Source organism: Cardiocondyla obscurior, linkage group LG13 (assembly GCF_019399895.1).
Source record: "Cardiocondyla obscurior isolate alpha-2009 linkage group LG13, Cobs3.1, whole genome shotgun sequence".
NCBI lineage: Eukaryota > Metazoa > Arthropoda > Insecta > Hymenoptera > Formicidae > Cardiocondyla > Cardiocondyla obscurior.
In genome coordinates, this window is record NC_091876.1 from 660,888 (window position 1) to 674,067 (window position 13,180).

The 13,180-nt window shown below is 41.8% G+C and overlaps 2 protein-coding genes across 3 annotated transcripts in view; one reads left to right on the top strand and one right to left on the bottom strand.

Annotated features, from left to right (window-relative positions):
- Positions 1 to 13,180, bottom strand: part of LOC139107445 (uncharacterized) — a 55,008-nt gene that overhangs the window by 794 nt on the left and 41,034 nt on the right. The gene's annotated exons all lie outside the window — the stretch shown is intronic.
- Positions 282 to 13,011, top strand: LOC139107447 (uridine phosphorylase 1). 2 transcript variants are annotated; one of them, XM_070665059.1, is made up of 6 exons: positions 282 to 429; positions 7,701 to 7,824; positions 8,781 to 8,942; positions 9,334 to 9,519; positions 9,607 to 9,939; positions 10,105 to 13,011. In XM_070665059.1, the coding sequence occupies exons 1-6, from the start codon at positions 395 to 397 to the stop codon at positions 10,288 to 10,290; spliced, it is 1,026 nt and encodes a 341-aa protein (XP_070521160.1). In that variant the 5' UTR covers positions 282 to 394; the 3' UTR covers positions 10,291 to 13,011. The 2 variants fall into 2 exon arrangements, with proteins under 2 accessions (XP_070521160.1, XP_070521159.1); XM_070665058.1 differs by lacking the exon at positions 282 to 429 and adding an exon at positions 5,671 to 6,001.

Consider the following 13,180-nt stretch of genomic DNA (forward strand, 5'->3'; position numbering starts at 1 on the left):
GTGAGCGAGGGAGAAACGTATGAGAGAAAAGAAGAAAGAATTTTTACGAGCCAAGGAGGCACAATTTGCGATGGAAAAGGAAAGAGAAGAGCGGTATGCGAAAGCAAGAGGAGAAAGTTTGACGCGGTTCACGAGACGGAAAGGGACAGAGACAGGTGGAAAGCAAAGGGAGCGGAACACGACGACGGGGAGGAAACGGGGAGAGAGAATGAGGGGAGGGAAGGGAGCGGGAGGGAAACGCGCCAGTGGAGTCGCGGCGCGTTTCCGCGGCTATAGTCTTGCGGAGGATCATCGAGAAGGCTACACCCCGCTCGCTCTAGTGTGTGGAGAGACCAGAATCACCCCTTGAGGTATTCGCACGTCGCACAACGCGCGCTCCGAGGCAGAGGAGAGGATGAGTCTTCTGCTGGACGAGGAGGAGCTCGATGAGTGAGTCCTTGTCGATAAGAGTCGGGGAGGAATTTGATAAGGCCGGACGCGATGGGGTAGCTGCCGCACATAGGCGCCTCGCGTTCCTCGAAGGCGCGCGAAAAAGGGCTGGGCCGACCCGAGTCGATCGCGCAGCGGCAGCCCTTCGATCGCTCGCACGAAGGGATAACCGCTACGCCGAGAAAAGATTTCGCGAACCTTTGTGTGCTTGGATCGACCTGACGGTTGTCAACGATCGACACTTAGCTCCCACGATTTGGTTTTACTTTAATTTTTCTTTTCCGACGTATTTATTCAATAAAAATCTCGTAGGGAATAAAAAAAGAACTGCCCTTTACTTTATTCGATAAATGAAAAATGTATTTTTGCTTTTCATCTCTGCAAAATTGAGAGAAGTGCACTTGAAACGTTCTCCCGTATCTTTCTCAAAAAACTGAATTTAGTTTTGTGTAACAATCGCGTAACATTGTTGCGTCGTAGTATTTTATTTTATCAAAGACGATAACGTATATTTTTTTTCTGTGAACGTGCGACATGTACAATTAATTATTAACACAAAAGTAATATATATTATACATAATACGTTTAAAATATCGTCCTCTTGTAAAGCAATATCTCCGATGTAACTCTAGAATATTAAAATGTCATCTCATCGTCGGTATAAATTAAAGCGGAAAAATAAATATAATTACGGAATCCAGAAATTACAGAAAAATATTCTCAGGATAAATAACTAAAATTAAAATGACGTGGACCGCGATGTCTTATTTTTTTTAGGGGAGAGGAAGGGTCTGCTTTGACCCATTTATCGTGCGTTTTATCGGCATTACGTTTCAACGGTCAGACCTGCGGCTTCCGTTAGAATCAGTCGAGTGTATTTTACGCCGCTGAACGATTTATGTTGTGCGCGGTTTCTCTTTCTCTTTCTCTCTCTCATTCGATGCATGTGTCATTCACAGACGCGTCTAATTAGGGCAACTGCAACTGTGTCACACGCAGAGTCCATTGAAAATTTCCCCGCTAATCCATCGAATTTAGTTGCGCAAGAGGAAATGAGGCGTGACAACGCGGCGAAGGTCGCGTCCCAAAAAGTAACAGTTTGTAATTGTACAAATTAAATATCTCAATGAGATTTAATCGCTCGAAGGCAAAAGACGTCGAGAGACACTTGGACAAGCAACAATAAGCGAAAGGATGCTTAATAAAACGCATGAATACGTGTACGTTGACTTGCACACGCTTTCCGTTGGCAACCAAGCAAACGATCGATGCGATTCTATTAATAAGAACGTAGAAGATCGTGCCCCTTTCTATATTCCGCCAGCCGCGTCCCCTCGGTATTTAATCCTTGCGCTATAGGGTCCAACCGATCTTCGATTTTATCCCGCTTTTATCAACGGGCGCGCCTGCACCCTTGGAGTATCGCGTTGCACTCTCTCGTAACGAAAATTCCGACGTTTGATTATTTTTTTAATTAAAAAATAATTGTACGTGAACTGTGTTTGCAGAGAAGAAAAATAACGTTCGTTAAATGCAGTGCGCGAATGTTTTTTGATGGCTAAATAATCGGTTTTACCGTCTGAACAAGTATATTTTTCAAAAATTAATTTATCAACTATTTAAAATGCAAATTCAACACTTTTTATTTCTTTAGCTTGGCGTTAGTTTATACGATGGAACGTGTTATATAAATGTTAATAAGTTACGAGGCACGGCTACTTTCCTCGTGAGATCACCGGAGCATCGAGCCATTTTTCTAAGGAGCTCAGGCGCGAGGATAGTCTATCTCCGCTTTTATTTGTTATTGACTTTTATCTTTTTGCGTTAATCAAGTAAAATAGCTCTCTCAACGATGTAGCTACAAGCTTCAGTATTATACATAAATGTAAAATACTCCTAAGTAAGGTAAAGTAGAAAATATATGAGACGTGAAAATTTCCATGCGCAATATATTACCGCCGAAAGACGTTCCAAATTCTTATTTATTATATCTAATCAATTTTATTAAGAAAAAAGAAAAATCTCTCTCTCGTCCATCCTTGGAAAAAAAAAAGAAAGAAAAAAGTTAAACTCTATTCGAAATAAGTCAACGTTTTTCAACAGATACATTGTGCTGTACTTCTCAAGGTAATGCATGAGTAAAACGCTCGATGTCGGTGATTGCTACAAGACGGAAGCGGAAGCTGTGATCCCGTTTCAAGAGTTGAAACGTTATTGCGCGCCGCAAATAATTTCACGTCGGGTAGGCACGATGATCGCTCGCGGATGCCTTCCCGATGCTCATTTTGCGACTCTTTTTATCGCTACTTTTACACGTTTGCCACGTTCAATAGCGATAGATAGCGAGGTAAATCAACGAAACGCTGTAAATAATAAATTAGATAGCCAAGTACGGCCATCTACAGACACGAGCGCGAGAAACGTGACGATATACCGCACGAAAAATATTTTAACCTTGCATTTGTTGTATTTAAATGCTAATGAAATCTCTTAGTATTCCAACAAAGTGGACAGTATTTTGTAAAGATTCTGTAAAACTAGGTCGTAGAATTTTTTTTTTTTCCGCACAAGCTCCAGTATCCCCTGAGGGAATGCATAAGATTGTTGTAGGTTTTCCTTTATTTCCCTTTGATCCACGGATTATGCACAATGTACGGTGACACGATACATATTTCACAGCGTTTTACGTCAGGCGCTTTTAGTTTAACTTTGATTAATTTTTTTAAATTTTATCATTTATATTATTTAATAATTGAATAAAATGTAAAAATGTCGCGAAATATAACTTGTACAATTTCGTAACGACCTCTCTTTGGGAATAACTGCTGTTGTCTACGATTATTAACGATATCAAAGGATATCGAGTGACTCTCGCAGATTGCAATAAAATTGTAGGGGGATACTTGGCGTTGCCCAAGCCACATTATTCGGGCGGTCGTTAATAAATTATCCCGCGTTACCGCTCATCTGATCGTTCTCGTGTCGCGTTGGATTACGTAACGAAAAAAATAAGCTCTCGACCGCTCCAGTAAACTCTGATTACGCTGTTGACAAAATCAATAATCTGCGCGAGCATTTTTTTTTCCACGCTGATAGCACTTTACGTACCGAGTAAACGATTATTTCATTAGCGAGTCTGAAGCTAATGACACATCTCATTACGATGTCTCGTTACAATGTCTCATTACGCGTTGACACTTGTAATGCGGATGATGTACGATGTCGCGTCAGTAATAATTCGCGCTAAGGAACAATAGCCGACGCCGTTCGTCGATTGCGATTCAAACGGAAATTTATAAACGTGAGACCGTGTAACTATCGCGCGTACCACGGACTCCAAAGTTTGACATATATCGTTACAACGAGTTTGCCGAGATACCGGCGGCTCCTATCAGTATATCAGTCCCGAGGTGTTGATATCACTGTGGCATCAGAGTCACGACGGGACGAAACGATACGGCTCGTTCGATTAAACGCGTCGGAATGAATTCAGAATTGACAAACGCGAAAGCGTTGATTTGTCGAATGGCATAAATTCATGCCTTTTGTTTCAACGAGTTTTCCATATTCAATCTATTTTTATAGATCTGTCCCGACGATGTAACGGCGTCGGGTGTTAATATTAAATATCCGAGTATTTTTAAGTTCGATTATTTTTCGCTTGCCCAACCTTGCACTTAACGCAACAAGCGGGGCATTAGTTAGACCATCGTCGGTCTAAAAGTAGCGAAGATCTAGGACCGTCTCGCGAAGCGAAGACTATCGACGTTCCCGTCTGTTGCTTTCGAATCGCGAACCCGTCTCGCAGAGGCGCGAGAGATTCGTAAATCGCGAAACGTACGAAAATATTTTTCGTTGACATTAATGTTCGTGATCGACAAAGTAAACTGCGGATCGGGTTTCAAAAACATGGAAGATTACAGCGGCCGAGTATTATCTCGCGATGTTTAGGTCATTGCCGATTCTGTCATTCTCGAAACTAGACTAGACGAATAAAAAGAAAAATTTTGGTTATCCGAGGCAAACGGAACCCAAAGATAAAAGCGTTTTTTTACAGGCGTCGGAAAAAATATAGCTAAGCGATGCAAAAAAGTTTATTTGTTGAAGATATCACGAGACATTCCACTGATCTCGCCTCTCTCGAAGAAATATTGTAATCTATCGTGTAAGCGTCTTGTCGAAATTTGTTTCAAAGTAAGACGTAGCTTTTGCACTGTGATTACGGTGAAAGCGTGCCTATAGTCTCGGTGAGGTAAAAGCCGACGCGTTTATCGATTTGAAAACGCACGACGGAAATTAAAGTGCCTCGCCAGGGCGCTATTAGGAAACGCGCGGTCGGTTCGTCGAAATGACACTTATTTACCGATATCCCGCGGAAAGCCTCGAAACAATTTACAAGCAATTTGCTCGGCGAAGTCTCGCGAATGGATTTCATCCCCTGTGATTCCTCGCGGGGAGATGCACGGTTACGAGTCGAGAAAGAAACGACTGTGTAGAGAAAAAAAAAAAATAAAAAAATATAAGCCTCCGATTATGTTTCCGCGGGGCGAGCAGGTGCATCCGATCCCCGTCGGGGTAGGTTACGTAACATTTTCGACGACCCTTATAACGCGCGAGAATAACTCCAACAATTTCTTGGCCCGACGGAAAGCGAGGCGGAGAATTCCACGGTTATTTGTGGTTCTAGCACGCGAAAAATTCAACAAACACAGTTCTGCGCGAGATCACGTTGACGTAAGGCGCCTACGACGAGTTGCCGCAATTCAGAGATAATATTGCGGTCGGTCAAGTGACAAAATGACTGGTCATATAGACCAAGTGCTTAATTAAAACGCCCAACGCGAAGTGAACGTGAAAATAACATTTAACTATGTATCCGGGTTGCGCAGAAATATTTTACGCCAGGTGATTTTGAGAACTCAAAGACCGACAATGAAATCTTTTCCGAAACGCAGCTACCCCTTTGTCTCGCGAGACTCATGTGCGGACGCTCGACGCCACCTCAGGCTTTTCAGGCTGTTAGTGGCCGCGCAAGTTGTGCAAGGTTCGCGCTGCAATGGTTTACAATTTGCGCTTATATATATGTTACTTATCGTGACCGGTTACACATGTGCCCGTATCCGAGGAAAACGTGTTCAGCCATTGGCAGCTGCGACCGGCAGCGGCATGGAGGGAACGAGGCACGGTGCCCAGCCGAGGCCGACGTATAAAGATCGCCGCCAGTTATTCTCTGACACTACCGACCGACTACGTTTCGGCGCCACGAAACTTATACCGCTGCACCTCCACGAATCATCAAGGGATTTTAAACGAGAAGCTTTTCGGAAGTGTCAAAGATCGGATTTGGCTCATCAAATTTCGTAAGAGATCCTCGCGGAAATCGCAAATCAAACCGCTAATTTTCGAGGCGTCTTGCCTTGAAACTAGTGTTTTGTGGAAATCCAGTCGGCATGCCGACGTGTGACTGCCAGAACAGGACTCTAGACGAGTTGGAGGATCACGTTTGTTCGCTAAAACCGTCGATGGAGAACGACAAAGTAAAGGAGCGCAAAGAGACCGCTAGTCTGGTTAGGTAGGAACGCTCGTTTATAGGCATTAAAGTCTGGTGGAAACGCCTCGTATTGAATATTGATTTAAGTCAAGGCAAGGCAGGTAAAAGCAAAATAAAAAAAAAAAAAAAAAAAATTAATAAACTAATTAATAATAATATCGCGAGTAATAATTCTAAATAAATTAAATTTAAATCGTATTTATTTTAATAACGCGACAAATTTTATATATTAAAAAAAAAGAAAATTCTATACGATGGATATAAAGAAATAAATCGATAGCTGAGGCTGCTTTTTTCATTTTACTCGGTCAAATTGAACTCCATTTAACGATACGGAGTTGAAAATCGTTATGTTTGATCTGCGTAAAATTGGCAGACGGGGAATACACGGCAGCTCGATTATACGAGGTAATTTCTTTCCACGGGGAATGACCGGACGGAACTCGGCAAAGCACACTTGACTGACCGCAAGAATTGATTCTCACGGGATCGCTCGTGGACTCTGTTGAGCAACTCGTAGCTTGCCGGGGAAAAAAAAAAAAACAGATACGCGGTCTCTCGTTTTTTGCTTGCAATTAAGTTTATCGTTGAAGAACGTCGATTAAACGATAACTCTTGTTGCATATTGATTCTCATGACATTTATTATAGGTATATCCTGTATGACGTAGAAAAATACGGATATTTTTCTCTCTAATACGAGCGGCATGAAAAGTTACAACGAAATGCACGAAGAAAGGATATCGGACGATAACGTAACTCTGAAACGAAGACGCATGATGACAATAACGGAAATATGGCGAATGCCACTCCGTCCTATGTGTTCCCTACATTATTCGCGTACAAGCAGTTTCTGTCAAGCTCGCGTGAAGAGAATAATGGAAAGCTCGTCGCGAAGTCGTACAAAAGATAACGGAAAATGGAAACTCTTGAGCGGTTTCTCGAACGAATATCTCGGGACGGCAGGGGGGAGACGAGAATTTTTCTGTAAATGTGGAACACCCTGAATTATAATAAATTGCTTGTACGATCCGCTAGCGATGGTGACTAAACGGGATTAATAAGCGATTTCGTGTTCGTAAATTGAAAACGATATCGACGGACAATCTGCTAATGATAGAAAAGACAAACAATCCTGCGAATCTTAAGATGAACAAACAGACGCAATTCAACAGAAGTACCTAACAACTTTAACTCCATTCTGACCTATTTCTACAATCGAGACAAATATCTTTGTATTAGACGTTACCTCGATGATATCTGCCTCGCTTTCTCGAGGAACGCGTTGAATCACTTGATCCGAATTATTCCCTATAAACGTCTAACTGTTGCACGTCGACGTATTATTACGCCTTCGAGTTTCGATCCCCGAAGACGCGATCAAATGCAAAATACAATTATTTGGCCGTTAGAACGGAGATGAATTAATTACGACGCGCAAATCCGTCGGCAGGCGGGACTGATTAGACCCACGAGTATATTAACCAAGTCAATTTTCGTCGCTGATGCAATTGCCCGACCCTTCGATCGGTGTAGAATTAAATTCACAACGCGATGTCAAAGGCTATCGCCGCAATTTAATCGAACCTCGCCTGCGCCCCGCGATAATCTAAAAGCTACGGAAACATAGAGTTTTTTTAGATATACACGTGTCAGCGATATCGATTATAAGTTTGAGACCCTCTGAAATACGAGCTAGATGTTTCTCATCTTTATTACAGGTACAGCGATGGCTCTGTACGACTGCGAAATCCGAATATCGAGCTCATGGACCAGGACATATTGTACCATCTCGCGCTCGGCAGCGGCTCCCACGATCTGGTCGAGATGTTCGGCGACGTCAAGGTTAGTCGAGAAAACCTTCATTACATTTGCATTAATCGAAAAATTATTTAATTACACCCTGACACGTGTTAAATATTACGAAACTAGAATGACTCGGATGGTTATCAAGAGTCGTGGTTACTTTATCGTGATTTATCGCTAGTTTTTCTCGATAATGCATCGTATTTTAATCAGCGGCACATTTTTCTTCTGATATTCCCGTTATCTCGCGTTGTGAATGTACACACGCGTGATAAACGTCAAATGCATTTTTTTTTACTAAACGTCATACAATATTTACTTGAATAATATTTATGAACGTAAAAAATATCCATGTATTACGTGGCGCGGATTTTTTCGTCGTTTATCTCTTTTCTTTAATAAAATACATAGTTTAATAATATAAAAACTGAGATAAAAGCTTCTTTCCTTGTATACATTCCTCGCGGAGTTTTCTCAGCCATAAGCAATTACGGCTATTACGGTAACTTCCTCTCAATATGCACGTACAGTTGTGCTAAACTTATCGCGCAAACAGTAAACGATATAAGACGTAAGACGTTACATCATTTAATACTCAGCTTCCAATCGTCCACGTTAAGAGAATTGATATTCAAGTATTTATTACGTTTGTCAATGATCGATTTAGCCGGCGCACCCTTGCTTCTCCCGCTGCTTAACGAATGTCAGGGTATCAAAAATGAGAGAAAGAGAGAGAGAGAGAGAGAGCGTGCATTCGTGATTTCGCGAAACGACCACGCAGGACGTTCGTGTTGTTAATAAATTGCAAAATATAGTTTGGTGATGCGCGATTACACCATCGGCTGTCGCGCGTTTATTTTTGCTATCCTAACTGATGATCTTTGACATTTGAGATAAATTCGGGTCGCTCCGCTTCGTGCCACTTCCTCCTTCGATCGCGCACATCGGTCCCCGTCGAGCTTTTTAATTATAATTGCGATTCTCTTTCGTTCCAGTTTGTCTGCATGGGCGGGACGCCGAAGAGGATGGAGCACTTTGCTAATTACATCATGAAGGAGATAGATCACAAGCTCCCGGCCGGAACGACTCTTCTCGACATCACCAAAAATTCCTATCGCTACTCGATGTACAAAGTCGGCCCGGTTCTCTCGATCAGCGTAGGTCCCTCGTTCTTCACCTTCTCGAGATTCACTTTTTTTCTTTCCGACGACAATTTCGTTTGTCGATTAATTATCGCAGAAATGTAGGCTAGATCAAGTGGACGACGACGACGACGACGACGAAATGATTCGGTTCTCTTAAAGCTATCAATTGGAACGTAGAATTGATTATACACTAAAGGCCACGATCAAATTTCCGACAAATTAACTTTTACATAATTGAGTCGTGTCTGTTTTAAACGTGGCGGGAATGAGACAATCTCGACGCGCTTAAAAATTGTTTCTCTTTCATTCGAGCCGCGATTAATTTCGACTAGATTACGTCGTCTGTCTTGGGCCTAAGCTCATTTAATAAAGAGAAGCTCACGAATGGCATTTGTCTGTGTAGCACGGGATGGGCATACCCTCGGTTAGTATTCTGCTCCACGAAGTTATCAAGCTGATGTACCACGCGAAAGTAAAAGATCCCGTCTTCATCAGAATCGGCACTTGCGGCGGCATTGGTTACGAAGGCGGCACGGTAGTCGTCTCGGAGGAGGCCCTCGACGAGATGATGAAGCCTAACATGGAGTTGGTTAGTAATCGCGCAATTTATAAATCACGGAAAATACAAGTGAAAGACTACGGGGAGTGAAGTTACTCCGTGTGTCGGCGTTTCTAGGTAGTGCTTGGAAAAGTAATACGTCGGCCGGCCAAGCTCGACCGGCAGCTGGCTCGCGACTTGAAGGCTATGGCTCACCGTGACGATCCCTACGACACCGTGATCGGCAAAACCATGTGTTCGAACGACTTCTACGAGGGCCAGGGCCGCCTGGACGGCGCGTTCTGCGAATTCACGGAGGCCGACAGGATGGAGTACCTTACCAAGATGCAGAAAGCCGGCGTGGTAAACATCGAAATGGAAAGTCTCTGCTTCGCCGCTCTGACGCACCATGCCGGCATTCAAGCTGCCGTCGTGTGCGTAACGCTAATGGATCGATTCAAAGGCGATCAGGTACACCAAATTCATGTATTTTCGATATCAAACTCCCGTAAGCTCGCGAGATATTTAATATATTCGCACTTTGCGAAATTATTATAAATTTCGCAACCAGGCAAGTGCATATTGTCGTCTCAAGTTTTTAGAGTCACGTCTAATTGATATTCGCGATTTGCAAAGGTCCTGGCGCCTAAGGAGGTGCTGGAGGAATGGCAGATGCGGCCGCAGAAGCTGATTTCACGCTACATCGTTAAGTACCTTCAGCGCAAGGGTCGCCTCTCTCTGGAGGGTCCTCGCGGTGCCATGTACGTCAAAAGTCCGCGCCGGTTCAAGCTGGTGCAGCAGGAGTCCGAGAACTACGATTAAACGAAACGAGCCCGAAAATGCGCGCTGCGATCTTTAGAGCGTCATCGAAAACGTCGGCTTGGCTGCTGGACCGTCAACTCCACGCCACGTACGATTTATCTGCTTCGCGAAAAGAGCCGCGCCGCATCGAGACAACGGATTTGGGCACGGAAATGGATTTGAACAATTAACATATCATAATGCAACAATAGAGAGTACTTTCGGCGTCCCTTGAAAAGCGCACTTTCCGCGAGCGTTTCAGTTTCGCGGGCGTAATGCCCGAATTGTTCAAATCTGCTTCTCCGCTAATTGAATCTTCCTTATTAGACTCCCGTTTCGAAATACTTAAGAAAACAATTTTTTTTCTGGACGATACTTTCAGGTACAGCAGTACCTGAAACGGTTTAATCACGGGATTTCACTTCACGTGCGCGCATGGGTTTCGTTAATTTTTTCAATTGACGTCTAATTAAACGTGTTACACCGACAAGTGTTTTACTCTCGCGTTTTGTAGATAACAGTAATTAAGCGAGTTCCTCGCATTGCAAGAAAGCACCGCCGCCACATTGACGCACACGACAGCGCGTTGAGATCTTTGTTAAAATTAATCAGCACCGTCGAAAAGTTTTGCCGCGCGGTGTGACTCAAGTACAAAAATGTGCAGAAATTTATTAACTGTTGAAAAAATAATGCACATTTTTTTCCACGACCACATGTATCTTTCGTAGATCGCCAGGTCGCACCATATTCGATCGCACCAAAAACATATCTTTTGATTCGGAATACCGACTGTTACTTAAACTCTGCAATTAACTTTTTAAACTCTCGATAAAAAGGTATTCAAGATATATTTATTATAATTGCGGTAAAAGAAAAAAAATTACTCGCAAGACATTGGGTCAAAATGGTGCAACCGGCCTCGTATAGTTTCATAGAGTTTCATTTAATTTTAGGATTTTCGCTGGCAAGAATCGTACAGCACGCGTTCGCGCATTTGCCGATTAAGCGCACGACATATATTTTATTTTCCTTCGTGTTAAACGAGCGACGATAATTCTCTCGTGAATCTTCAGGGATTTGTATTGAGAAATTAGATGAAATCCGCTAACGGACCTATTTACTATGAGGTTTGCGTACCGCGCCGACAGCAGTTTCGAGAGAACTTGTAAATTTAGATCAGTGTTCTAGCACTTTTAGCGGTTTGGTATAGAGGCGACACACATTCCATATATTTAAAAAATAAATATATATATATATATATATATATATATATATATATATATGTGTGTGTGTGTGTGTGTATAATATATAAATATAGGCGAGCAACTAGCGTGTTTCCGTTCGATTACTGTTCGTAACGTGGGTGGAGATTACGCAAGTACGTGCACACGTAATGCGCGTAGGATATCTGCGATACGCGTTCGTTATCAGAAATTACGTAAAAACTAGATCAGAAACTACGGTAAAAATTAATCCACAAACCGTCATACAGAGAACGACGGATTTATAGCGAGTAACGTCAATTGCAATAATTGTTTTTAATTTATTATTGTAAAATATATAAAGAGAATTCTTGCCTACGGGCAACACGCGATGACATGTAATTTCATCGCGACAACTTTGCTCCCGACAATGAGTCGAGCAAAGCGCTTCCAAGTGTGTAAAGTGCAAAATTTAAAGAGCATTTTGCATTTCGTGGCTTCATGTTAATCCCAACGTGGAATCGTGTATTAAACTTGAAATACTGCCCAGTTCTGAACACCCACGTTACGCTTTGTTCGTTATTATTATTATTAATATCCTATTACCATAGACAGCAAAGTTGTATAGCTGTACGATACGTCTTCATTAAAATTGTTGCTAAATACAATTTGCCTTCGTCGTTCACGTTCACTGCGGCACGAGGAGTTGTGAATACACAATATTAATAACGAATTCTTGCGAAATAATGAGGTATTTCCCTATTTTACATTTTCCTAAGATAAATTATTGATGTTAAGCAAATAAATCTGTCGATTTTTATTTTCACTTATCGTATCTGTCGTTTCTCCTTTGCGCGGATCGTTTTGTCAACGTGGAATCGCTCGTTTCATTTGCATTCGTCGTTATTAATTCTCTTCTTTGCCTGAATTTCAAAGCGTAATTTTCTTTTTATTTCCAAGTAAAATCTAATTTTTTGAAAATAAAGGTTTTGCTACCGATGCACATTATTCTGGAAGACAACCGACGTACCTACGCCGATTTTGTATCTTTTCTGTTCCACGAACAACGACATATCTGTGATGCGTACTTGTACGGGAAATATTAACAAAATGTACCTAACGTTAAATACGTAAAATGTATGTATAAACGCATGGCGGTTTCATCTCTATTTTCCTCGCGAGGGCGTAATGGCTATTTCTCTAATTACGACACCCTACGACTATGTGAAAAATCTACGTTGTTATATCCCCCGTCGCAAATAATACAGTTACCATCGATCTCCTACGTCAAGATTTCGGCCAGCCGTTCTACGCTGTAAGTTTGTTAATACTACTCAGCTGTCTAATTGTATTCTCACTGTAAATCGTTATTTATATTAATCTACGAGAAACGTTTAAACGTGTCCTTTTAAAAACTAATTGCTGGCACATGAGTTACGTGAAAAAGAAAAAGAAAAAAAAGCAAAAAGACGAGGAAAAATAATACCGTTGTTGATTGTACGTTATAAAGGGACAATAAAAGGAAATATTATATACCCAACGACTCCAACTGTTATCTCCAAGTTGAAAAAAGAAAAAAAAAAAAAAAAAAAATTGTATTTAAACGAGATACAGCTAAAAGCACGATGTGACGTCGACCGAAAGACGCGATTAAATATGTATTTTATTCTGCAAAACAATAAACTAAACGAATGTACGTTGAAGAATAG